General features: G+C 37.1%; 1 protein-coding gene across 1 annotated transcript in view; it reads left to right on the plus strand.

Annotated features, from left to right (window-relative positions):
* The first annotated feature begins 10,603 nt into the window (after positions 1-10,603).
* VPS13B (vacuolar protein sorting 13 homolog B) overlaps positions 10,604-26,231 on the plus strand; it is a 759,954-nt gene continuing 744,326 nt past the window's right edge. The window contains exons 1-2 of the mRNA XM_040625596.1: positions 10,604-10,838; positions 11,272-11,450. Of these exons, the coding sequence (XP_040481530.1) occupies positions 11,304-11,450 (147 nt within the window). The 5' untranslated portion in view covers positions 10,604-10,838; positions 11,272-11,303. The remainder of the gene's footprint in view (positions 10,839-11,271; positions 11,451-26,231) is intronic.

Raw genomic sequence — 26,231 nt, forward strand, 5'->3', positions numbered from 1 at the left:
TAATTACAACTTCATGAGTAAATCAAGTTACAATTTTAATGTTCCTGAAGTAACAAAATTGAGTAGATTAAGTTCATCTCATGTCTGTTATTTTTTAACTTTTGTGTTACTTAACACTTCCTGCTATAACAGATAAACCCCCAAATCTTAGTGATATAAACAGTAGTTTATTTCTCAATCATGCAAAATCCTAATGGATGCTACTCAGCAGCACTTTGTGTTCCTCTAGGCAATGATTCACAGACTTGGTCTGCTATTTTTTTTGTCTCGGCATCTCTGTGGACCTTGGGAGTCCTGTGTGGCATTCTATTTATCTAGCTTGGTGGGGGAAAGAGAAGGCTGTTGCGTGGAAGGCTTTTATGAGCCAGGCCTATACCTTCATCACTTCTATCCACCTTCAGGTGATTAGAACTCAATTATTTCACAACACTTGACTGCAAGAGAGTCTGAATCATCATCTTACTGTGTGCACAGGAGGAAAAAGAATATAGATTTACTGAACAATTGTTAAAGTCAATCACTGCCACATCCAACTACCACAGAATATGCAAAGTGCTAGGAATACAAGTCCCTGTACTTGAAGATCTCAAAATATGCTACACATAATAGAAAAATAGTAATAAAATAGGGGCACTCATATGGCTCAGTCAGTTAAGTGTCTGTCTTTGGCTCAGGTCATGATCCCGGGGTCCTGGGATGGAGCTCCATGTCGGGCTCCCTGCTCTGCAGGGAGTCTCCTTCTCCTTCTGCCCTTTACCCCACTCATGTGTGTGCCTTCTCTCACTCAAATAAATAAAATCTTTAAAAAAATAATAAAATAGAAAAAATAAAACCAAAAGCAGCTTAGAAGTTGCCATTCCATTTTAACAAGTAAAGAGCAGAACAAACTGAAATATCACTAACTTTTCTTAGATATGTCAAAGAAGTGAGGTCATAGGGCAAACCACTGCTCCCCAAACTGGAGAGACAGATGAATAGAGAGAATCGGAACTTACTGCAGCAGAAACCTATGAGCAGAAACATCCTAGGCATACAGTGTCAGCATAGGAAAACCTAAATGGCTATTGACAAATGGCTGAAGGCTCAGTGTGGACAAGTCTGAGAGTTAAAAACCTCAGGTGGGGGGCGCCTGGGTGGCACAGAGGTTAAGCGTCTGCCTTCGGCTCAGGGCGTGATCCTGGCGTTGTGGGATCGAGCCCCACATCAGGCTCCTCTGCTGTGAGCCTGCTTCTTTCTCTCCCACTCCCCCTGCTTGTGTTCCCTGTCTCGCTGGCTGTCTCTCTCTGTCAAATGAATAAAATCTTAAAAAACAAAACAAAACAAAACAAAAAAACAAACAAACCTCAGGCGGACCCAGTCATAGGGAGGTCCCCACATTTTTGTGAGATTTATCTCAAAGAGCTCTTTCAGGTTCTCATAGTGAAGATCAGAGAAAAATTCCCTTCTGTCTCTAGCAGAGGGAGAACAAAAGAAGTCGTTTTGAAATACACTAGAGCATTTTGTTCTTCTTAACAAGGCCTACCCTAAGGAGAAATGATTATAGTTTCCTATTTACCAGAACCTAAACCACTGGGGTTTTATCAGAACTTAACCTACCGAGGCAATGGGAAATACACAACTCCAGCTCCCTCTTAGCCTTCCTGTAGGGGAAAGGAATACCCAACTCCAGACCCCTCTACAGTGGATCAAAAAACAAGTATATGTTGACAACAAGAAACCAATTTTAAATAGATTAAAAGTATATGGATAGAGATATAGATTAAAAGTGTATGGATATAGGTTAAAAGTATATGGATAGAGAAAAACATGCCATGCTAATATTGATCAAAAGAAAGCAGGGACAGCTATATTAATTTCAAGACTTCAAAGACAAAGTAATCAGGGATGAAAAAGGGCATTACATAATAATGAAGAGTCAGTTCTCCAAGAAGACAACAAATCTTAATGTGTATGCACCTAAAAACAGTATCAAACTACGTGAGACAAAACCTAATAGAATTGTAAGGAGAAATAGATGCACATAAACATAGTCAACTGATTTTTGAAAAAGGAGCCAAGGCAATACTGTGGAGCAAAGATAATCTTTTCAACAAATGGTGCTGAAGCAACTGGACATCCACATGCAAAAAATAAATCTAGACACAGGCCTTATACTAGTCACAAAAATTAAACCAAATTGGATTCAAAACCCAAATATAAAACACAAAACAATAAAACCCCTAGAAGATAACAGAAAAAAACCTAGGTGACGTTGGTTATGGTGAAGACTTTTAGATACAACACAAAGACATGATTCATGAAAAAAAAATTGACAAGCTAGAATTCATTAAAATTAAAAACTGCTCTGCAAAAGAAAAATCTCAAGAGAATGTGGAGACAAACCACAGACTAGGAGAAAATATCAGATGATGAAACGTACAAAGAACTCAACACTCAACAAGAAAACAAACAACCTGATTAAAAAATGGACAAAAGCACAAATGGACAACTCACCAAAGAAGATACACAGATGGCACATAAGCATATGAAAAGATGTTATATGTCATTAGAGAATTGCAAATTAAAACAATAAGATGCCACTATACATCTGTTAGAATGTCCACAATCTGGAACACTGACAACACAAAATGCTGGCAAGGATGTGGAGCAACAGGAACTCTCCTTTATTGTTGGTAGGAATGCAAAATGGTATACTTTGGAGGATAGTTTGGCAGTTTCTTACAAAACTAAACATACTCTTACCATGTGATTCAGCAATGGGGCTTGTTAGCATTTATCCAAAGGAGTTGAGAACTTATCCACACAAAAATGTCCACACATGGATGTTTATAGCAGCTTTATTCATAATTGCCCAAACTTGGAAGCAACCAAGAGGCCCTTCAAAAGGTAAATGGATAAACTGTGATACATCATTACAATGGAATATTATTGCTCTGTGCTGAAAAGAGCTATCAAGCCATGAAAAGACATGTGGAAATGTGAGAGCATATTACTAAGTGAAAGAAGCCAAACTGAAAAGGCTCACATAATGTGATTCCAACTATATGGTATTCTGGAAAAGGCAAAACTACAGAGACTGTAAAAAGTTCAGTGGTTGCCAGAGGTTGGGGGAGGGAGAGATGAACAGGCATAGAAGATATTTAGGGCAGTGACACTATTCTGTGTATTGTGGATACATGTCATTATACATTTGTCAAAATCCATAGAATGTATAACAGCAAGAGTGAACCCTACTGTAAATTACGGAGTTTGGGTGATATGTCAATGTAGGTTCATTGACTGTAATAAATATACCACTATGAGGGGGGGAGTCCATAGTCAGGACAGTTGTGTGTGTGAAGGAACAGGGAATATATGGGAATTCTGTACATTTAGTTCAATTTTTCTGTGAACCTACAACTGCTCTAAAAAGAGTTTATTAAGACAAGCAAAAACATCACCTGACTCTGGAGAAGTATTGCCTATATAACCAACCTGCCTCAAAGCCTTCTTGAGAAAATTTTAAAAATTATTTTCTTGGGGAAAAAATCTTACAATAAAGACATAATTGGAGATTTGGGAAAGGTTGTTCATTTGACATTAAAAGAAAACCATGAGCAATGAATGAAACATGTTAGGGAAAAGTAATTAAATTTATTTTGAGGAGGATCTAAGATGATAATGTAGAAGGACCCTAGGTTTGTCTCATACCTTGAACACAACTAGCTAACTATCAAATCATTCTGAATACCTAAGAAATTGACCTGAGGACTGACAGAAGAAACTGCACAACTAAAGGGAGAGAAGAGGCCACATCAAGAAGGTAGGAAGTGCTGAGATGTGGTTTGGAGGAGAAACAGATTGCAGGTGCTGTGGAGAGGAGGGAGCCCTAGTTGCAGAGAATACCAGAGAGAGTGGAGCACACAGGGATACGCACAAGAGCACTTCCCCAAAGCCACTGGCTGGGACAACGGTGATTTTTGTGTTTTCAGGTGATTTTTTGTGTTTTTGCAACCAGCAGGGGCTCAAAGATTGGAGTTTAAAAGGTCAGTGGGCTTAGCTGGGATGGAGCCCTGAGGCAGCTGCCTTACTCCTGGAGAAGGCAGGCAAACAATCCGTGATCTGAGGATCGCCTAAGGCACACAGAGAGAACTGTTCACTCATCATGACGCGCATCTGTGAGAGGTGGCATTCACAGAGATGCCTCACCAGGGACAAGAGTCTGCAGGCACCATTTCCCTCTCCTGCCCCTGAGCATAGATGCAGAGACAACTGCTGAGGGTGGCTAATCCAGACACTGGCTGTTTAGCCTGCTTTGCTCTAAATCCCACCCCCTGTGCTTTGGGGCGACTGCCCTTCTCAGTCAAACCTGCATCCGCCCAAGTGCAGGGAGACACTCCCCCAGAAGACCAGCGCAGGCCCCCATCACACCAGGTACCCAAAATCAGGAGTATTTTTTATTTTACTTCTTATTTTTATTATGTTAGTCACCATACAGTACATTAGTTTTTGATGTAGTGTTCCATGGTTCATTGTTTGCGTATAACACCCAGTGCTCCTTACAATACGTGCCCTCCTTAATACCCATCACTGGGCTAACCCATCACCCCATCTCCCTCCCCTCTGAAACCCTCAGTTTGTTTCCTGGAGTCCATAGTCTCTCATGGTTCATCTCCCCCTCTGATTTCCCCTTCATTTTTCCCTTCCTTTTCCTTGAAGTTTGGAGTTTTAAAAGTCAGCAGGCTTGGCTGGGATATAGCCCTAAGGGCACTGTGCTGCTCCAGGAAGGTAGGCAAAGACATAGGGTGTCACAATGGATTAAAAAAAAAAAAAAAAACCCCTTTATATGTTGCCTACAGAGACTCATTTTAGGCCTAAGGACAACTGCAGATTGAAAGTGAGGGGATGGAGAAACATTTATCATGCAAACGAAAGTCAAAAGAAAGGTAGTAGCTCTAGTTATATCAGACAAACTAGATTTTAAACCAAAGATGGTAATGAGATAAAGAAGGACACTATGTCATAATAAAAGGGTCTATCCAACAAGAAGATCTAACAATTATAAATATTTATGCCCCCAACATGGGAGCACCCAAATATATAAAACAATAACAAATATAAAGAAACTCATCAATAATAATACAATAATAGTAGGGGATGTTAACACCCTAGTTACATCAATGGACAGATCATTAAGCAGAAGATCAAAAAGGAAACAAGGGCTTTGAATGAGACACTGGACCAGTGGACTTAACAGATATATTCAGAACATTTCATTCTAAAGCAACAGAAAACACATTCTTTTCAAGTGCACATGGGACATTCTCCAGAATAGATCACACACTAGGTCACAAATCAGGCCTCAACAAGTACAAAAAGACTGAAATCACACCATGCATATTTTCTGACCACAATGCTATGAAACTTGAAGTCAACCTCAAGAAAAAATTTGGAAAGACCACAACTACATGGAAGTTAAACAGCATGCTACTAAACAATGAATAGGTCAACTAGGAAATCAAAGAAGAAATTAAAAAATAAAATGAAAATGAAAACACAATGGTCCAAAAACCTTTGGGATGTAGCAAAAGTGATCCTAAGAGGGAAGTATATAGCAATACAGGCCTACCTCAAGAAGCAAGAAAAATCTTAAGTAAACAACCTAACCTTACACCTAAAGGAGCCAGAAAAAGAACAAATGAAGCCTAAAGCCAGAAGAAGAAGAGAAATAATAAAGATTAGAGCAGAAATAAATGATATAGAAACTAAAAAAACCAGAACAGACCAATGAAACCAGGAGCTGGTGCTTTGAAAAAATTAATAAAATAATAAGCCCTCAGGGAGACTTATTAAAAAGGAAAGAGAAAGGACCCAAATAAAAACACAAATGAGAAGGGAGAAATAATAACACCACAGAAGTAGAAACAATTACGAGAATATTATGAAAAATTATATGCCAACAAATTGGACAATCTGGAAGAAATGAATAAATGCCTAGGAAACATATAAACTACCAAAAACTGAAACTTTAGAAAGAAATAGAAAACTTGAACAGACTGATAACCAGCAAAGAAATTGAATCAGTAATCAAACATCTCCCAAAAAACAAAAGTGCAGGGCCAGATGGCTTCACAAGGGAATTCTACCAAACATTTAAAGAAGAGTTAATACTTATTCTTCTCAAACTATTCCAAAAAATAGAAATGGAAGGAAAATGCCAAATTCATCCTATGAGGCCAGCATTACCGTGAGTCTAAAACCAAAGACTTCACTAAAAAAGAGAACTATAGGCCAATCTCGCTGATGAACATGGATGCAAAATACCTGCAAATCAAATCCAATAGTACATTCGAAGAATCATTCACCACAATCAAGTGGGATTTATTCCTGGGCTGCAAGGGTGGTTCAATATTCACAAATCAATCAACATGATGTACCACATTAATAAAAGAAAGGATAAAAACCATACGACCCTTTCAATAGATGCAGAAAAGCATTTGACAAAGTACAGTATCCATTCATGATAAAACCCTCAACAAAGCAGGGAGAGAGGGAACAAACCTCAACATAATAAAGGCCATCTATGAAAAACTCGGAGCAAATATAATCCTCAATGGGGAAAAACTGAGAGCTTTTCCTCTACAGTCAGGAACAAGATAGGGATATTCACTCTCACTACTGTTATTTAACATAGCACTGGAAGTCCTAGCCTCAGCAATCAGACAACAGTAAGAAATAAAAGGCATCCAAATTGGCAAGGAAGAAGTCAAACTTTCACTATTTGCAGATGACATTATACTATATATAGAAAACCCCAAAGATTCCACCAAAAAATTGCTAGCACTGATACATGAATTCAATAGTCACAGGATACAAAATCAACGTACAGACATCTGTTGCATTTCGATACACCAATAATGAACCAGCAGAAACAGCAATCAAGGAACCTATCCCATTTACAATTGCACCAAAAACTATAAGATACATAGGAATAAACCTAAACAAAGAGGTAAACAATCCATACTCTGAAAACTACAGAACACTTACGAAAGAAATTGAAGATGACACAAAGAAATGGAAAGACATTCCACACTAGTGTATTGGAAGAACAATATTGTTAAAATGTTTATACTACCCAAGGCAATCTACACATGTAATGGAGTCCCTATCAAAACACCACCAGCATTTTTCACAGAGCTAGAACAAACAACCCTAAAATTTGTATGGAACCACAAAAGACCCCAAGTAGCCAAAGCAATCTTGAAAAAGAAATACAAAACTGGAGGCATCATAATTCTGGACTTCAGGTTGTATTAGAAAGCTATAGTGATCAAGACAGTGTGGTACTGGCACAAAAAGAGACACATAGATCAATGGAACAGAATAGAAAACCCAGAAATGAACCCACAACTATATGGTCAATCCTCAACAAAGTAGGAAAGAATATCCAATGGAAAAAAGACAGTTTCTTCAATAAATGGTGTTAGGAAAACTGGACAGTAACATGCAAAAGAATGAAATCGGACCACTTTCTTATACCATACACAAAAACAAATTCAAAACGGATTAAAGACCTAAATGTGAGACAGGACACCATCAAAATCCAAGCGGGGAACACAGGTGGTAACCTCTTTGACATCAGCCAAAGCAACTTCTTACTAGATATATCTCCTGAGACAAAGGAAACAAAAGCGAAAATAAACTATTGGGACTTCATCAAAATAAAAGGTGTCTGCACAGTGAAGGAAACCATCCACAAAACTACAAGGCAACCTATGGAATAGGAGAAGATATTTGCAAATGACATATCTGATAAACGGTTAGTATCCAAAAAAATATAAAGAACTTATAAAACTTCAACACCCCCAAAACAAATAATCCAATTTAGAAAATGGGCAGAAGACATGCACAGACATTTTTCCAAAGAAGACATACAGATGGCCAACAGACACATGAAAGGATGCTCAACATCACTCATCATTAGGGAAATACAAATCAAAACTACAGTGAGGTATCACCTCACACCTGTCAGAATGGCTAAATTCAAGAACACAAGAAATAGCAGGTGTTGGTGAGGATGTGGAGACAGGGGACCCCTTGTGTACTGTTGGTGGGAATGCAAACTGGTGCAGTCACTTTGGAAAACAGTATGAAGATTCCTAAAAAAGTTAAAAATAGAACTACTTTATGATCCAGGTGTTAGAGATTCTCAGCAAATATGAGAGACTCTTACAAAGCATGCTAGTCTATACTAAAATTCTTAATTCAGAGCTAGCACCATTGTCTTTTTTGTACCCAAGTTATAGATCCCTTGAGAACAATGCCAGTATCCTTTTAAAATGTGCAGTTCTCTTAAATATATCAAATACATGCAGCGATCACACTACTAGGTATTTACCCAAAGGATGCAAAAATACGAATTCAAAGGGATACAACCACCCTGATGTTTATAGCAGCATTATCTACAATAGTCAGATTAGGGAAGGAGCCCAAGTGTCCATGGACTGATGAGTAAAAAAGATGTGATATGTATATAAAATGGAATATTACTCAGCCCAAAAAAAAAAAGAATGAAATCTTGCCACTTGCAATGGCATGGATGGAGACAGACAGTATTATGCTAAGGGAAATCAGTCAGAGAAAGACACCATGATTTCACTCATATGTGGAATTTAAGAAACAAAACAAATAAACATAGTGGGGAACAGGAGAGGCAAAACAAGAAACAGACTACTAAACATAGAGAACAAACAGGGTTACTGGTGGGAAGTGGGGGGATGGGTTAAATACTTGATGGGTTTTAGGAATGCGCCTGTTGTGATTAGGACTGGGTGTTGTACCTAAGTGATCATTAAATTCTACACCTGAAACTAACATTACACTGTTAACTAACTGGAATTTAAATAAAAATTCGGAGAAAAACAATTGTTTTGACTGCTTACAGAACACGGTGTGAGAGAACACAGGTTGAAAACTACTACTTTTGATTCTTAAAACCAAACAAAAAAAAATCAATGACCAAATAATTTTCCCAAGGCAGGAATTTGGCAGTTATTTTTGTTAGCCCCAAGAGAAAAATGGCATAGAACAAAAAATATACCATGATTATTTCGTTTATACGGCATAGTAAAACAAATCTAAATTTATATTAGTACTCTGCTCTTTTACATTAAATTGAGACCTGTTGGAATGGCTAAAATCAACAACAGAAGAAACAACAGGTGTTGGTGACAATGTGGGACTAGGCCCCTTTTCTCTAGAAGAATAACAAGACTTGTAGTTCTAGAATGGTAGGGCTTTCATACAATTAGTGGAATCATTTTTCTATGTTAAGATTTCGGAGTCATGGCTTCAACCTGTTTACTTTCCAAGTGAAATAGGTAACTAAGAAATTCTTGGTTTACTCGGCTAATTCAGTGTGTTTTAATAAGACCTAGATTATTTGGGTTATTCATCAAGGCTTTTTGTGAGGGGACAGTTGCTCTGAATTAGCCATTAGCTGCTTTTTTCTTTTGAAACTTATTTTCATTAACATAATAAATCTAAGTACCTTGGCATCCTCACTCATGTCTCTTTTCTATTGCATTTTCTAACACTCTTTCAAGAAATCGTAACTTGAATTCCAGTAAGGAGCTTTAAAAATTTAGGAATACTTATTACATATTTTCAATTAAATGCAACAGTATGGGTGGTTATTTTATTTTTTAAGTAATTCCCATACTCAATGTGGGGCTCAAACTCACAACAATCATTTCGTAACGAAGGTCTATTTTCAAAACGCAGTGGTAGTTGTTTTCTGCAGACTTTACTGGTAAAAAATCAGGGAGCAAGTCCTATGCTACTCCTTTAAGCCGAGGGTATTTTTCCGAGTTAGGTGTTGGGAGTTTCTCGATTTTGTTAGCTTGCCAAGTATTGAAGGGAATGTAATATTTTATATATTCATTTCAGCCTAAGAAAACCAACACTGCCTCTTAGAACTCTTGAATTCATTCTTTATCAGCTATTTCTTCTCACTTTATCTCTAGGAGTCTTATAACGTCCCTTCTGATATTCCCACAGCTGTTAAGTCCCACATCAGACTGCAATCTAAGGATTCTTCACTATTTACTCTTTGGCCATTCCTTCACCGCCCCTCTATCAGCACATTTAGGACACTTAACCACTCCTTGGCCAAAGAACGCGAGAGCTTGTCTGCACGTTTGATCCAAATGCAGTCCCCTAAATTACACATCTTAATTCCTTCAATTTCTCCACTACTCGGACCTTTGCTCCAGCAAACGAACCTCGGATCTAAATTTAAATGGCCCCCGCCTCCAACCTCCCTGCGGCCTTAAGGCTGTTGCCCTGCCCACTGAAACCAAGTTCCTCTCCCCAGACCTCCCGTTTCCCAAGAAAAACAACAGCCGCTTGTTTTTCAGGGCTTTAAACACTAGTACCCACTTTCTTCCTCCTTATCCCACCCGCGGGCCCTCGGCAGTTCCCCACCCCGTCACGACCTCCACCACCTACAGCCGCTTTTCTTCTCAGCGCCACTTCCGGCTCGCCGGTGTCTCCGCTTTACCGGTCCGCCCACCTCCCCCGCGCATTTCCTAGAGCTTAGTCTTAAAGCACTGGCTGGGTCGGAGCGGGGACGCAGGCCAGCCCGGCACGAGAGGTCTCCTAGAAGGCGCTCTGAGTGGCTGCTCCAGCTTGGGAACTCCCGCCCCGCTGCGGAGTCGAGGGGTGGCGGTGGAGGGACAGTTTGTTTTGAGCACCGAAGGGGGTAACACCCGGAAGTGGCTCCGTACCGGAGCTGCGCCGCCGCCGGAGGCTGCTGCCGGGTACCGGGAGGTGGAGAGGAAGCCACGGCACTCTTTGGCGTAAGTGTCAGCCGAGGGTGCAGTACCGCCAGGGGCGGGAGCTGGCCTGGTTCTAGCCCAGGTTCTACCGTGGTAGATCCGGCTGGGTTCCGGGAGGCGAGGGCCTCGTGGGGAGACTGGTCTGGTGAAGGGTTGCGGCGGCCGAAGGGGATCCGGCTCCCTTCTTTCTCCCATTCCAGGGTATCTGCTCTCTTCATTCCATCAGCTTATTCCTCCCACCCTTCGTCAGGCGACTTGAGGGGAGTTTTACTAGTGAGGAAGTGGCAGCTGGAGCAGAGAATCCACTTGTGTTTTCGGCTTCTGGGAGGAGGCGAGCGGCTGCTTTGGTGGGGACTGTTGCTTTTCGGCCTCTTCAACCCCTCCTGACAAATGCTTTTTCCTTCGCTGCTCTACCGACTCAGTTACTTCTCATGTTTGTCTTTACCCCCTTTAGCTTCTGACTTGGCCTCCTCTGCACGTTAAAAGATGCTGGAGTCATATGTGACTCCAATTTTAATGAGCTACGTGAATCGCTACATCAAGAATTTAAAGCCATCAGATCTACAGCTTTCACTATGGGGTGGAGACGTGGTTCTCAGCAAGCTCGAGTTAAAGTTGGATGTGCTGGAACAGGTAAGTTGTGTAGTTGTCATTAACTGGAAACATTTTCAGCTAGTTTAGTAATGCTCCGTTGTTTCCTGCACTTCGGTTTTATGCTTTAAAAACTTCACTTTTCTGTTAAAGTATTTTGGACTACCCTGAAATTACCTACAGACCTTCCTTTACAGAACTTTTTTTCCCCATGGTTTGTTACTAATGATGGTTTATTAGAATTGGATTCCCAAAAGGTGCCTCAGCAGATAGGGAGGCAGTTTCATTGTTCTTGTCAGAATTGTTCAGTCTGCTTACTCAATTCGGAAGCATTACCAGATATGCTAAGATTTCTGAATGAAGCTGGAAAATATTATATTCCCATTCTCCTTTTTGGGGAATGGAAGGGTCTGAAAGACAGCAAGAACGTTCTCTTAGCAGGAAAGAGGACTTTACCATGACATCCTCCGAGAATTGAGCAGACACAGATTGAGAATGCCAGCAAAATTGAAAACTTATTTCTTATTCACTTTTTAGGTTTTTTCTTTTAACTTGAGAATGGTCTGATGTAAATGAACTGTAATTTTAAAGTTCACATATTTATTAATCCACTGAGTACATTTATTACTAACATATGCCAGGCAACTCTGCTAGGCATAAAGATATAAAAATTATCTGTGGAAACTCAGAAGATCAGAACAACTGCTTTCAGGAGATAAGGGAAGTCTTAATCTAATGGTGAAAGTTAATAATTTTTATATTCTCCGTTTATTATTGGATAGAGTTACCACTAAGAAATACTACTCTTGGTTCCTACCCCTTCTCTCCAAGGTTAATTATCTTAATATTTTCATTTTAAAAAAATGACCACAAGTCCTAAGTATACAGCTCAGTTTTTATGTATACACGTGTGTAACCATTGTGGAGATGAAATAGAATATTTCTGCACCTTAAATGGCTCCCTTTGCAAATCAGTATCCCCACCCCCTAAAACAGGTGACTATTATTCTGACTTTTATCAACATAAAGAAGTTTTACTTGTTCTTGGACCTTAATTGGAATCACTTGTGTCTGGCTGTTTATGGCTAAGATTTACCCATGTTGTTGCAGGAGCTGTACTACTTCGTATTGCCTTGTAGTATTCCATTGGCTAAAGATTCAGTTTGTTTTCCCATTGATGTACATTTGGGTGGTTTCTACTGTTGGCTGTTAGGAAGAAAGTTCTTGTGAACATGCTTGTTCGTGTATATTGGTGGACGTAGGCATTAGCTTCTCTTAGGTGTATCCTTAGGTTTGTATATGTTTAGCTTTCATGGATACTGCCAAAAGTTTTCCAAAGTGGTTGTATCAATTTACATTCTTACTAACGGTGTATGAGAGGTCTAGTTACTTCAAATTTTTGCTATTACTTAGCATATTTGTTATTTTAATTTTAGCCTTTCTGGTGGGTGTGTAGTGGTGTCTCAGTTTAAATTTACATTTCCTAAATGGCCATAGTGTTGAACACATTTTCGCGTGCTGCTTATTGGCTTTTTGAATATTCTCTTTTGTAAAGTCTCTAATTCTTTTGCTTTTTTAACAAATTGGGTATTCTTTTTTTTTTTTTTTTTAATGTGGAGGGGTTCTTTACATATTTTGGAAATGAGTCCTTTGCCAGATACATTTTGCAGTATCTTCTCCCAGTCTGTGGCTTGGCTTTTTACTCTCTTAAAATTATCTTTTGATGAACAGAAGTTCATAATTTCATTGAGGTCCAAGTTGTCAGTCTTCTGTTTTAAGAAATTTTTGTTTATTCCAGGGACATGAAGATATTTTGTTTTGGTTTTTATTTTAATTACCCCATGCTCATCATAAGTGCACTCCTTAATACCCATCACCTGTTTAACCCATCCTCCCACCCCGGAATTCTGGTAACCATTGGTTTATTCTCTATAGTTAAGAGTCTGTTAATTGATTTGCCTTCCTCTCTTTTGCCCCCCTTTACTCATTTGTTTTGTTTCTTAAATTCCACGTATTGGTGAAATCATATGGTATTTGTCTTTCTCTGACTTATTTCACTTAGCGTTATACACTCTAGCTCCATCCATGTTGCTGCAAATGGCAAGATTTTACTCTTTTTTTATGGCTGAATAATATTCCATCATATCTATATATAGATATAAATACCTATATCTATCTCCTTTATCCATTCATCAGTCGATGGAAATTGGGCTCTTTCCATAATTTGGCTGTTGTAGATAATGCTTCTGTAAACATGGGGGTGCATGTATCCCTTCAAATTAGTTTTTTGTATCCTTTGGGTAGATACCCAGTAGTACAATTGCTGGATTGTAGAGTACTCAGTGAATTATTACAACTTCTATACTGTTTTCCAGAGTGGCTACACCAGTTTGCATTCCCAGCAACGGTGCAAGAAGGTTCCCCTTTCTCCACATCCTCAGTAACACCTGTTGTTTCTTGTGGTGTTGATTTTAGTCATTCTGACAGCTGTGAGGTGGTATCTCCTTGTAGTTTTGACTCATTTGCATTTCCCTGATGGTGAGTGATGTTGAGCATCTTTTCATGTGTCTGTTGGCCTTCTGTAGGTCTTTTTGGAGAAATGTCTGTGTCTTTTGCCCATTTTAATGAGATTATTTGTTTTTTGGAGTGTTGGTTTTTATAAGTTCTTTACATACTTTGGATACTAACCCTTTATCAGATATGCCATTTGCAAATATCTTCTTCTATTCCGTAGGTTGCCTTTTAATTTTGTTAATGGTTTCCTTTGTTATGCGGAAGCTTTTATTTTGATGAAGTCCCAGTAGTTTCCCTTGCCTCTGGACATGTGTCTAGTTGTTATGGCCAGGGTCAAAGAGGTTGCTGCCTGTGTTCTCCTGGGATTTTGATGGTTCCCTGTCTCACATTTAGGTCTTCTGAATTTATTTCTGCGTATGGTGTAAGAAAGTGGTCCAGCTTCATTCTTTTGCATATTGCTGTCCATCTCTTCTTTTAGAAGTTTTATTGTTTTCTTTGCTTTATCTAAAAAATTTCTGCAGGTGTGAAGTAGAGGTCAAGATGCACTTTTTTTTTCCTTTGATACTCAGTTGATCCACAGCATTTGTTGAACCATTCTTTTTCTACTGAATTGCAGTAAGTCTTATTGCAAATCAGGTTGTCATATGTGTGTGGATTTATTTCTGAACTCTGTATCTGCTCAGTAGTCTATTTGTCTATTCTTGTGTCATTACCGTACTTCTACAGTACGTTTTGATATCTCATAGTGTAATTTGTGTAACTTTGTTCTTTTTTCCTTGTTGTAACTATTGTAGGTCCTTTGCATTTTCACATACATTTTAATTTCAATCTGTAAATTTTAGAATTTCCCCCTAAAGGGGAAACCCACTGACATTTTTATTGGGGTTACATGAAATCAATAGATTAATAGATTAATATTGTGTTAACATAGTATCGAGCTTTTTAATCCCAGTATAGAACATTGCTTTCTGTATTTTTAAGTCTTCAATTTTTCTCAGTAATGATTTGAAGTTTTCAAGAGAGGCCTTGCACATATTTCGTTAAATATGATCTTTTTTTGTTATAAGGAGCATTATTTCTTGAAAATTTCATTTTCTAAGTACATTACCAGTACGCAGAAATACAGTTGTTGTAGTACATTGGCCTTCCATTCAGTGTCTTTTCTAACTTGTGTAGTATGATTTGGTGTTTTCTTTTAGATTGTCTGTACACAATCATGTCGTTTGCAGATAGTGACAGTTTTACATCTTCCGGTGCTTGTACCTTTTATTTCTTTATTGCAGTGTGGAGTAGACATCTTGAAAATATTTTTTTTTGTTCTCACCTTCAGTGTGAAGGTGCGCAATATTTTACTATTAAGCATGTTGCTAGCTGTAAATATTCTTTATTGGGTAAGGAAATGTTCTTCCGTTCCTCCTTTTGCAAGTTTTTAAAAATCATGAATGGGTTTGAATTTTATCAGATATTACATTTAATGAGTTTATCTGATTTTTTCTTTTATTCTGTTAATGTAGTGAATTACATTGAATTTTTAGATGGAGTTTGAATTCCTGACATAAACCCATACTTACTACATATTAACCTTTTTATGTGTTGGCTTTGATTTGCTAAATTTTTGTTTAGTTTTGTAGCAGCTATGTTTATAGGTGATTCTGGTCTCTGATCTCTCTTGTAATGTCCTTATCAAGGTTGGATTATCATAGATATGTTGGCTTCATTAAATTATTAAGTATTTTCTTTTTTTATAAATGAGTTTAAGATTGATATTAGTTTTTTTTATTTTGGTAAAATATACATACCAAAATTTACCATTTTTGCCATTTTTTATTGTATAGTTCTGTGACATTGATAACATTTACATTGTGCAACCATTACCATCCATCTCCAGAACTTTTTTAGTTTCCCAGACTGAACCTCTTTATGCATTGATCCACTAACTCGCTGTTCTCTCTTACCAACCCCTGGCAATCAGTATTCTACTTTGTTTTTATGAATTTGACTACTCTTACACCTCACAAGTGGAAACCTACAATATTTATCATTTTGTGACTGGCTTATTTAACTCATTAGCACAGTGTCTTCAAGGTTCATTCATATTGTGGCATGTATCACAATTTCCTTTTTAAGGCTGAATAATATCCCATTGTATATGCTATGTTTTGTTCATTTGTTCATTGATGCACAATGGGTTGTTTCTACCTTTTGGCTATTGTGAGTAGTGCTGCTGCAAACATGGATGTACAAATATCTGTTTTGAGTCCCTGCTTTCAGTTGTTTTGGGTATATACCCACAAGTGGAATTGCTAGATTGCATAATAATTCTGTTTAAATTTTTGAGGAATTGCCATACTGTCTTCCACAGTGGCTACACCATATTTTGTTTTTACCAGCAATGTACAAATTTTCCAGTTGCTCCACGTCTTCACCATGCTTGGTATTTTCTGATTTTTATTTTTATTTTTTTGATTATAGCCATTTTAATGGGTGTGACATGGTATCCCACAGCGGTTTTGATTTGTATTTTCATAATGTATTTTCATAATGCAATCATTATGTTGAGCAACTTTTCAGGTGCTTATTGGCCATGTGTATATTTTTGGAGAAATGTCTATTCAAGTCCTCTACCCTTTTTTAAAATTGCATTGGTTTTTTTTTTTTTTTTGAGTTGTAGGAATTATTTATAATCCTGATTATCAATCCCTTATCGGATACACGATTTGCAAATATTTTCTCCCATTGTGAGATGTCTTTGAGTCTTTTGTGTCTTTTGATGAAAAGTTTTAAATTTTGAAGTCCAACTTACCAATTTTTTCTTTGATGCCTGGGCTTTTGGTGTCCTATACAAGAAATTATTGCCAAATACAGTGTCATGAAGCTTTTTCTTTGTTTTCTTAGAGCTTTATATTTTTCACCCTTACTTTTAGGTCTTTGATTCATTTTGAGTTAATTTTTGTGTATGGTGTAGTATCCTACAGTATAGGATCCAACTTCATTTGTTTTTATAAGCGGGTGTCTACTTTTCCAACAAAATTTTTTGAAGACCGTCCTTTCCCCTTTGAATGGTCATGGTACCCTTTTTGAAAATCACTTGGCCACAGATGTGAGGGTTTATTTCTGGGCTCTCAGTACAGTTCCCTTGGTGGTTTATAGGTCTGCCATCAGTATCACTTTGTTTTGAATACCATAACTTTGTAGTAAGTTTTGAAATCAAGATGTGTGTAATCTCCAACTTTGTTCTTTTAACTGGTTTTTTAAATGTTAGGAAAAACGAATCCTGGAGTCCTGTGGGTCAGGAGTTTTCTTAGTTGAAAAGTTTTAAATTCCTGATTTAATTTTTTTAAAAAGGTGTTATTTATTTTGGGGGGGGGAGAGAGAGGGGAAGGGAGATGGACAAGCAGACTCCGACCTGAGCGTGGAGCCCAACTTGGGGCTCCATCTCACGACCCTGAGATCATGACCCGAACCGAAACCAAGAGTTGATGCTTAACTGAGTGGGCCACCCAGGCACACTCGTGATTTAATTTCTTTAGGAGATATAGGACTATTTCTTTAGGAGATATAGGACTATTTAGATTTTAGCTCTCCTTTTGTTAGTTTTGGTTAGTTATGTTTTCATTGAATTTCTCCATTTCTTCAAAACCATTAATCAGCAAACAATGGCTTGGGCCTACTTTTATAAATAAAATTTTATTGGAGCACAGCTATCTTCATTTGTTTATGTATTGTCTGGCAGCTTTTGAAAACTAAAATGGCAGAGTTGAGTAGCAGGGACAGAGAGTGCATGGCTTGCAAAAGCCTTAAATATATACTGTCTGGCCCTTACTGAAAAATTTCCTGCCCCTGCTCTGAATTGTCTATATGTAAAGCCATAAAGTTGGGTTTTTTGGTCCAGTTCAAAGTTGACTTATTTAAAAAAAAAATCTGATATTTTTTGCTTACTGATATTAGTGATTTGTATCTTCTTCATCATTATTGTTAGGGTTTTATTAATTTTATTTGCAAGGAACTGATTTTTTCTGATTCCCCCCTCCCCCATTCTACTTTTCTTGGATTTGATTGGCTGTTTTCTCTAGTTTCCTGAGGCGGAAGCTTCTGTCATTTATTTTTTCCTCCTACCTTTTTCTATAGAAATATATGCATTAATGCTATAACTTTTTTTTTTTTTTGCCCTCTACTTAGCTTTATGTCACAGAATTTCATGTTTTTTCATTATTTTGTTCAGAAAAATATTAATATCCATTTTTATTTTTTTTTAATTCATTTGTGTCGAAGTGTGTGCTTGATTTCCAAACCTTTGAGGAATTGCTCATTAGCTTTCTGTTACTGATTTTTAATTTAATTCCGCTGTGGTCACCATAGTCTGTATTATTTTAATCCATTTTAATTTATGAATCAATATATGGTCTATTTTTGTAAATGTTCTATATGCAATTGATAAAAAGTGTGTATTCTGCGGTTGTTACTGTATGCTTCCATAAATATCATTTACTTCATATTAATAGAGTTCTTAAAATCTGGTATATCATGTGGATTTTCATGTCTGCTGTTCTGTCAATTACTACAATTAAGATTACTTGTCTACTTTTTAATTTTGCCAACTTATCCTTATAATATATCAAGAAATTGTTATTAGGTGTACACAAATTTAAGTGTTATCTTATTCAGCATACTTACAAATCATCCTTAAATGTGTCCCTCTTTCACTCTAGTAATTCTTCTTGCTTTAAAGTTTTTTTTTTTTTTAATGTTTTAAAAATTGCTTCAGTTGCTGACCCTAAAGGCTACGGAATGCATATTTGACTTACTAGAGTCTAACTTAGTAGTTTTACCATTTCCTGAACAATCTTACAACAGTTTGACTACATATACCCTCCCACTTCTCTGCATTTTGTTAGTATTGTGGTCCTTCTTTTTGCTTGTTCAGTTTGGATTAGGTTTTTTTTTTTTTTTTTTTACCATTTCAGGTAGAAGTTTAGGTTATTGATTTTTGGGAGATTTCTTCTATTATAGGCATTTAAACAGCTACAGATATTTTCCCATAAATTTTGATATGTTGTATTTTCATTTTCATTCAGTTCAGATGCTTTCTGATTTTTCCTTGATGAATGTATATTTTTGCATTTGTTGAATGTAGTGGTTTATAGATTTCAGGTTTAATTGGTTGATAGTGTTCAGGTCTTCCATATTTTGGTTGATTTTTCTCTCTATATATTGTGATATTACAGTCTCTATGATTGAACTATCTTTTTACTTTTTCAGTTTTTGCTTTATGTATTTTGGGGTTCTGTTGCTATGCTCACATATGTTTTTATATTTTCATGAATAAACCCTTCAATTGTTATAAAGTATCCTATGTTATCTTTAATAACATTTTTTTCCTTAAAGTCTCTTTTCTTAATAGTGTACTCCAGCTCTTCTGTGGTTGCTGTTTGCATTATACATATATATATTTTTTCTCAGTACACTGTCTTTGATTGTCTTAAACTTTTGTGTTGTATTTCTTCATGCCTAGTACCATCTCTGAAAGTTTTACTGGCATGTTATTTAGCTTTAACTATCTCTTTTCATCTTGTTCATTGTAATTTCATCCCATGACTGGGATAAATTATTCATTTTGGAAAACAGTCATGAAAAACAGGAATGGGGCACCTGAGTGGCTCAGTCGGTTGTGTCTGACTCTTGATTTCGGCTCAGGTCGTGATCTCAGGGTCATGAGATTAAGCCCTGTGTCGGGCTCCATGCTGGGTGTGGAGCCTGCTTTAGATTCTCTCTCTCCCTCACCCCCTCCCCCTGCCTCCCTCTCAAAACAAGCCAAAGAAAACAGGAGGAAGGAAACTGCTGGAAATTAATATCATAGAAATGAAAATTCCCTATGTGCCTAAAAGAGAATCTATACCGTTTAAATAGCAAGAAAATGTTGTATTTCAGTATTCCAGACAAGAAACTGGGTCACATGACTTCCTTGGAGTCTCATTTACTGCTTTTTAATTGACATATAATTGATGTAAAAGTATAATATTAGGTGAACTACATAATTTGATATTTTTTTATGTTGCAAAAAGATTGATTCTCACAATAAGTAGTTAACATCTGTCACCCTGCGTAGTTAACAAGTTTTTTTTTTTTTTTTTTGGTAATGAGAACTTGCAAGGTTTACTCTCTCAGCAATGTTCAGATATGCAGTTCAGTATCATTAAAGTTCTTATGCTGTACATTACATCCCATGACTTATTTTACATTTGGAAGTTTGTACCTTTTGACCCCTTTCAGCCGTTTTGCCCACCCTCAACCCCACGCCCCTAGCAACCACCAATCTATTCTTTATATCTATAAAAAAATTATCTTTTAAAAGTGTTTTTAAGATTTATTTTCAACCTATTTGTTTTTGAATCTAAAGTATGTCTCTTGAGGAGAGCATATAGTTTGATCTTTCTTTAAAATCCAGTCTTGGGGTGCCCGTTGGCTCATTCATTTATGTGTCCTCTTGATTTTTGGCTCAGGTCATGATCTCAGTGTTGTAGGATCGAGCCCTGCATTGGGCTGCGTGCTGGGTGTGGAGCCTGCTTAAGATTTTCTTTCTCCCTCTCCGCCTACACCCACTTAAAAAAAAAAAATCAGTCTGACAATCTTTGCCTTTTTTTTTTGTTAAGATTTTATATATTTATTTGACAGAGCACAAGCATGGGGAGCAGCAGGCAGAGGGAGGGGGAGAAGCAGGCTCCCTGCTGAGCGGGGAGCCCATTGCAGGGCTTGATTCCAGGACCCTGGGATCATGTGACCTGAGCTGAAGGCAGATGCTTTACCGACTGAGCCCCCAATCTTTGCCTTTTGACTGGAGTATTTAATCCCTCCACATTTAATGTTTTTAATCATATGGTTGGATTTCCATCTACCATTTTCTATTTTCAACGTTTCTTATATCTTTTTTGTTTTTCTCATAATCCTTTACTACTTTTTTACATTAAGTAAATGTTTTTTAACGTTTCATTTTAATTCCTTTAATTTTCACATTCATTACCTTTGTTCTTAGCGGTTGCTCAAAGGCTTACAATATGCATCCAATTTTTTATAGTCTATTTCAGATTAATGCTAAATTTGTTACATTAAAATACAGAAACTTTCTCTGCTGTAGCTCCATTACTTTCCCCTTCTTTGTGCTATTGTCATATGTATTGCATCTTTGTGTTGTAAGTCTGACAGTACAATTTGATAATTATGTTCTAGGTAATGGCTTTTTAAATCAGAAAAAATACATTTATATTGTCCTTTAATGGTTATATAATTACATTCATTGGTGCTTTTTTTGTGAATTTGAGTTACTGTCTGGTGTTCCTTTCAGTCTGGTGAACTTTTAGTATTCCGGTAACAGTGAATTATCTGAGTCTTTATTTGGGTGTTCCTTTATTTTGTCATTTTTGAAGGATATTGGCTGGGTATAGAATTTTTGGTTGAGAGTTATTATTTTTGAATGTCATCTCATTACCTTCTTTCTTTCTCTCTTTTCTTTCTTTTTTTTTTTTTTTTTTTTTTTTTTAATATTTACTTGAGAGAGAGTGATCAAGAGTGAGTACAAGCTGGGGGAGGGGCAGAGGGCAAGGGAAGAGCAGACTCCCCATCGAGCAGGGAACCTGATGTGGGGCTCTACCCCAAGACCCGGGGATCATGAACCGAGCTGAAGGCAGACACTTAACGAACTGAGCCACTCAGTTGGTCATCTCATTACCTTCTTGCCATTATTGTTTGTAATGAGAAGTTAGTGATTTTTCTGTTTCTAATTTTAAAATTTTCTTTTTGTCCCTGGCTTTTCACTGTGATGTGTCAGGGTGTGGATTTACTGATTCTTTTGCCAGTTGATGTTGAATTCTGTTAGTGGATTTTTAATTTAATTTACTGTACTTTTTGTTCTTTAATTTCCATTTGGTTCTTGGCAGTTTGTCTCATTGATATTTTCTGTTTGATGAATCATTGTCCTATATTCTTTGAATTATATAAATATGGTTTCTTTTATTTCTTTGAACATAATTGTAATAGATATTATGAAGTCTTTGTGAACTAAGTCATACAGGTGAGCACCCTCAGAGATACTTTTTGTTTACCTTGTATACTTTCCATGTTTCACAATTTTTTGTCGAAAACTGGACATTTTATAGATAGTAATTGTAGCAACTCTGAATTCTGATTTCCTCTATCCAGGGGATGGTTGTTGTTGCTGTTGGTTTATTTATTTCTTTAGTGACTTGCCTGAAGCACATTTGTCGTGTTTCCCCTGTAGTGTGTGGCCTCTAATGGTGGTGCTCTTCACCCCCACCCCTCCTTTTCTTTGTGTGTTCAGCTCTGGCTTTCTAAGGATTACCCTGGATCACTATAACTTAGTCATCAGCCATTGATTGGCTGGAGGCTATTTAAACCACTGAACCATTAAGTCTTCCACTCTTTACATACACTTTCTACCATTCCTACACATATATTAGATAATGCTCACAATTTAGGGAGCTTATAAATCTGATCCTGCCCCCCCCCCTTTTTTTAACTTACTGGGTTTATAAGGTCTCTTGGTTAACCATGAATAAGTAGCTTGTTAGTTCCCTCTCCTCTAAGTAAGCACAACCTGGCAAATGCATATAGCTTTCCAGACTATCAGGGATATGTGAAATAGCAGGGTCATCTTTGGCTGTTTTATTCTCTTGATCTTTCTGTTAATTTTCTGGCCAGTCTGCTGTTTTGTTGCTTTTAACAACAAATATTGTGACCTGAGGTAGACTTCCCTTTTGTCCCTGATTTTTCTGTCATTTTTGACAACTTTGTCTGGTTTTGTCGTTGGTTTTTGGAAAGAGGATTTGCCAGCTTCTTAACTCAGAATTCTTAAAGTCCTGTCCTGTATTCATTTTTACTTTGTAGTAAAAAGCATGTAACACAAAATTTACCATCTTAACCATTTTGAAGTATACACTAGTGTTAACTGTATGCATATTATTATTGAATAGATCTGTAGAACTTCTTTATTTTTCAAAAATTAAAACTCTGTGACCTTTTAACAACTTCCTTTTTCCTCCTCCCCCACCCCCAGTACTTGGCAACCACCGTTTTACTTTGTTTCTAAGAATTTGACTACTTTTAGATACCTTATATGTGTAGAATCATACAATGTTTGTTTTTTTGTGACTGGTTTATTTCACTTAGCATAATGTCTTCAACATGTTTATTCATGTTGTAGCATAAGACAGAACTTCCTCTTTTTAGAAGAGGGTATATATTTGTATATACCACATCTTCTTTATCCACTTATCTTTCAGTGGACATTTAGGCTGCTTCCACCTCTTGACTGTTGTGTATAATGCTGCAGTGAACATGGTTGTGCAAATATCTTTTTGAGATCCTGTTTTTGGTTCTTTTTGTTTCATACTCAAAACTGATTTCATATAGCGATTCTATTAATTTTTTGAGGAACTTCCATAATGCTTTCTTTAGTGGCTGCATCATTTTATGTTTTCACCAACAACACACAAAGGTTCCAATTTCTCCACATACCTGCCAGCACTTGTTACTTTTTTGTTTGATAGTGGCCATTCCAACAGGTGTGAGATGGTAGGTCGTTGTGGTTTTGATTTGCATTTCCTTGATTAGTGATGATGAACATCTTTTCGTATAATTGCTGGCAATTTGTATGTATTCTTTTGAGAAATGTCTATTCAGTCATTTATCCACTTTTAAATTGGATAACCCCTTATCAGATAAATGGTTTGTAAATATTTTTTCCCATTACATAGGTTGCCTTTTTGCTCTCTTGAATTTTTTTTTTCCTGCATGAAGGTTTTTAGGTTTGTCTGTTTGCTTTTGTTACTCGTTAAATTTAGTTTTAAAGTATGCCTGTTTTCTGTTAGAATATTTTGTTATAGCCTACATAGAATTAGGTTTTTGAGAAGTATTTAACCCCCTTCTTAAATTCCTTTTTACTAATATTTTTGTGCAGTCGTAGATGTTCTGGTTTTAGGAATGCGTTTTTCACAATGTATTTCTGAATAGTTACAAGTGAATAAAGGATTTTAATACAGTGTATCTTGAAGTAAAAGGAATGAAAATTGTTTTTATAGTTATATTAAGGATGGTCTGTCTACTATAACCACATTTGTGTTTTGTCTTTTACAAGGCATAAATGTATTCTCATTTATCACAACTCTGAGGAAATGGAAATGATCTTGCTTACAGTCAGATGATTAATAAGTGTTGAACTTCAAGTGGATTTCAGTATGGTTGATATGGTTCAAAATTCCACGTTCAAATATACAATGCTGCCTCTTGTATGTTTAGGTAGTAGTAAAGTTGATTAGCAGCATTCTGATGATACCAAGGTTTTGAGTTTGATTCATGTGCTTTTAATGTCTTCCTGCAAAAATCCAATTTGTACCCATAAATTTCAACTTTGATAGGCATTTCACAAATGTCTCATTGTTACACAAGTCAGGAAGTGGTAGAGACGGCAGTATTGGCTCATTGTCCCAATAGATGCATAACCAATGGAAAGGTATTAAGTGCTCATAATGGAAGTATAGATGCAGTATAGTTGTGGTGAAGAGCAAGAGTTCTGGCATATTTTCCAGTTTTGAGTCCTGGTTTTCCAAGAAGTGTCATTTTGAGAGGTTACTTGACTTTTCCATGCCTCAGATTCTTCATCTGTAGAATGGGTAGAAAGTAGTATTTACCTTATCAGGCTCTTATAAGGATTAAATAATTGTATACAGGTAAAGTGCCTGGTACATAGTAAGTGCTCAGTAAACATTGTTTTTGTTATAGATACTGATGAAAATATAATCTGTGCCAATTGATTTATACTTCAAATTAATCTTTAAAATTAATAATGGCAAATACTTAAAATGTGACACTCCATTAGAATAATAGTAGAAATAGATTTTAAGTATTCTGCCCTTACAGGAAAAAAATCTTATGAAGACATGCATGATGCCCATACATTTGTAAGCATAGTTAGCATTTTTATAACAATTCTTCATAGAGGAAGATAAAATGCTAAGCACTTTATATAAATTCATTTAATCCTCAGTGATACTACTGTTATCCAGATTTTGCAGATACACTGAGACAGGTACATTAAACAAGTTTCCCAGGGGTTTGCCATATTGCCTATATTTAGCTATATTGCTGTGTTGCTAACCTAAGCAGGTGGGCAGTTGTTGGATGAATAAGTTTAATGTTTATCTTTTTTTAATAATATTTTTTTATTATATTAGTCACCGTACAGTACATTCCTAATTTTTGATATAAAGTTCCATGATTCATTACTTGCGTATAACACCCAGTGCACCATGCAATACGTGCCCTCCTTAATATCCATCACCAGCCTATCCCATTCCCCCACCTCCCTCCCCTCTGAAGCCCTCAGTTTGTTTCCCAGAGCCCATAGGGGTTCATTCCCCCTTCTGTTTACCCCCCGTTTCTTCTTCCCATTCTTCTCCTACCGATCTTCCTACTTCTATATTCCATAAATGAGTGAAACCGTATGATAATTGTCTTTCTCTGCTTGACTTATTTCGCTTAGCATTATCTCCTCCAGTCCCATCCATGTTGCAGCAAATGTTGAGAAATCGTTCCTTTTGATGGCTGAGTAATATTCCATTGTATATGCGGACCACATCTTTTTTTTTTTTTTTTTAAAGATTTTATTTATTTATTTGACAGAGAGAGACAGCCAGCAAGAGAGGGAACACAAGCAGGGGGAGTGGGAGAGGAAGAAGCAGGCTCATAGCAGAGGAGCCTGACGTGGGGCTCGATCCCATAACGCCGGGATCACGCCCTGAGCCGAAGGCAGACGCTTAACCGCTGTGCCACCCAGGCGCCCCAGACCACATCTTCTTAATCCAGTCATCTGTTGAAGGGCGTTTTGGCTTCTTCCACGATTTAGCTATTGTGGACAATGCTGCTATGAACATTGGGGTGCATATGGCCCTTCTCTTCACTACATCTGTATCTTTGGGGTAAACACCCAGTAGTGCAATTGCTGGATCATAGGCTAGCTCAATTTTTAACTTTTTAAGGGACCTCCACACTGTTTTCCAAAGTGGCTATACAAACTTGCATTCCCACCAACAATGAAAGAGGGATCCCCTTTCTCCACATCCTCTCCAACGTTTGTTGTTTCCTGCCTTGTCAATTTTTGCCATTCTAACTGGCATAAGGTGGTCTCTCAATGTGGTTTTGATTTGAATTTCCCTGATGGCTAATGATTTTGAACATTTTTTTCATGTGTCTGTTAGCCATTTGTATGTCTTCATTGGAAAAGTGTCATTCATATCTTCT

This window comes from Ursus maritimus, unplaced genomic scaffold, assembly GCF_017311325.1.
Source record: "Ursus maritimus isolate PB19 unplaced genomic scaffold, ASM1731132v1 scaffold_9, whole genome shotgun sequence".
Taxonomy (NCBI): Eukaryota; Metazoa; Chordata; class Mammalia; order Carnivora; family Ursidae; genus Ursus; species Ursus maritimus.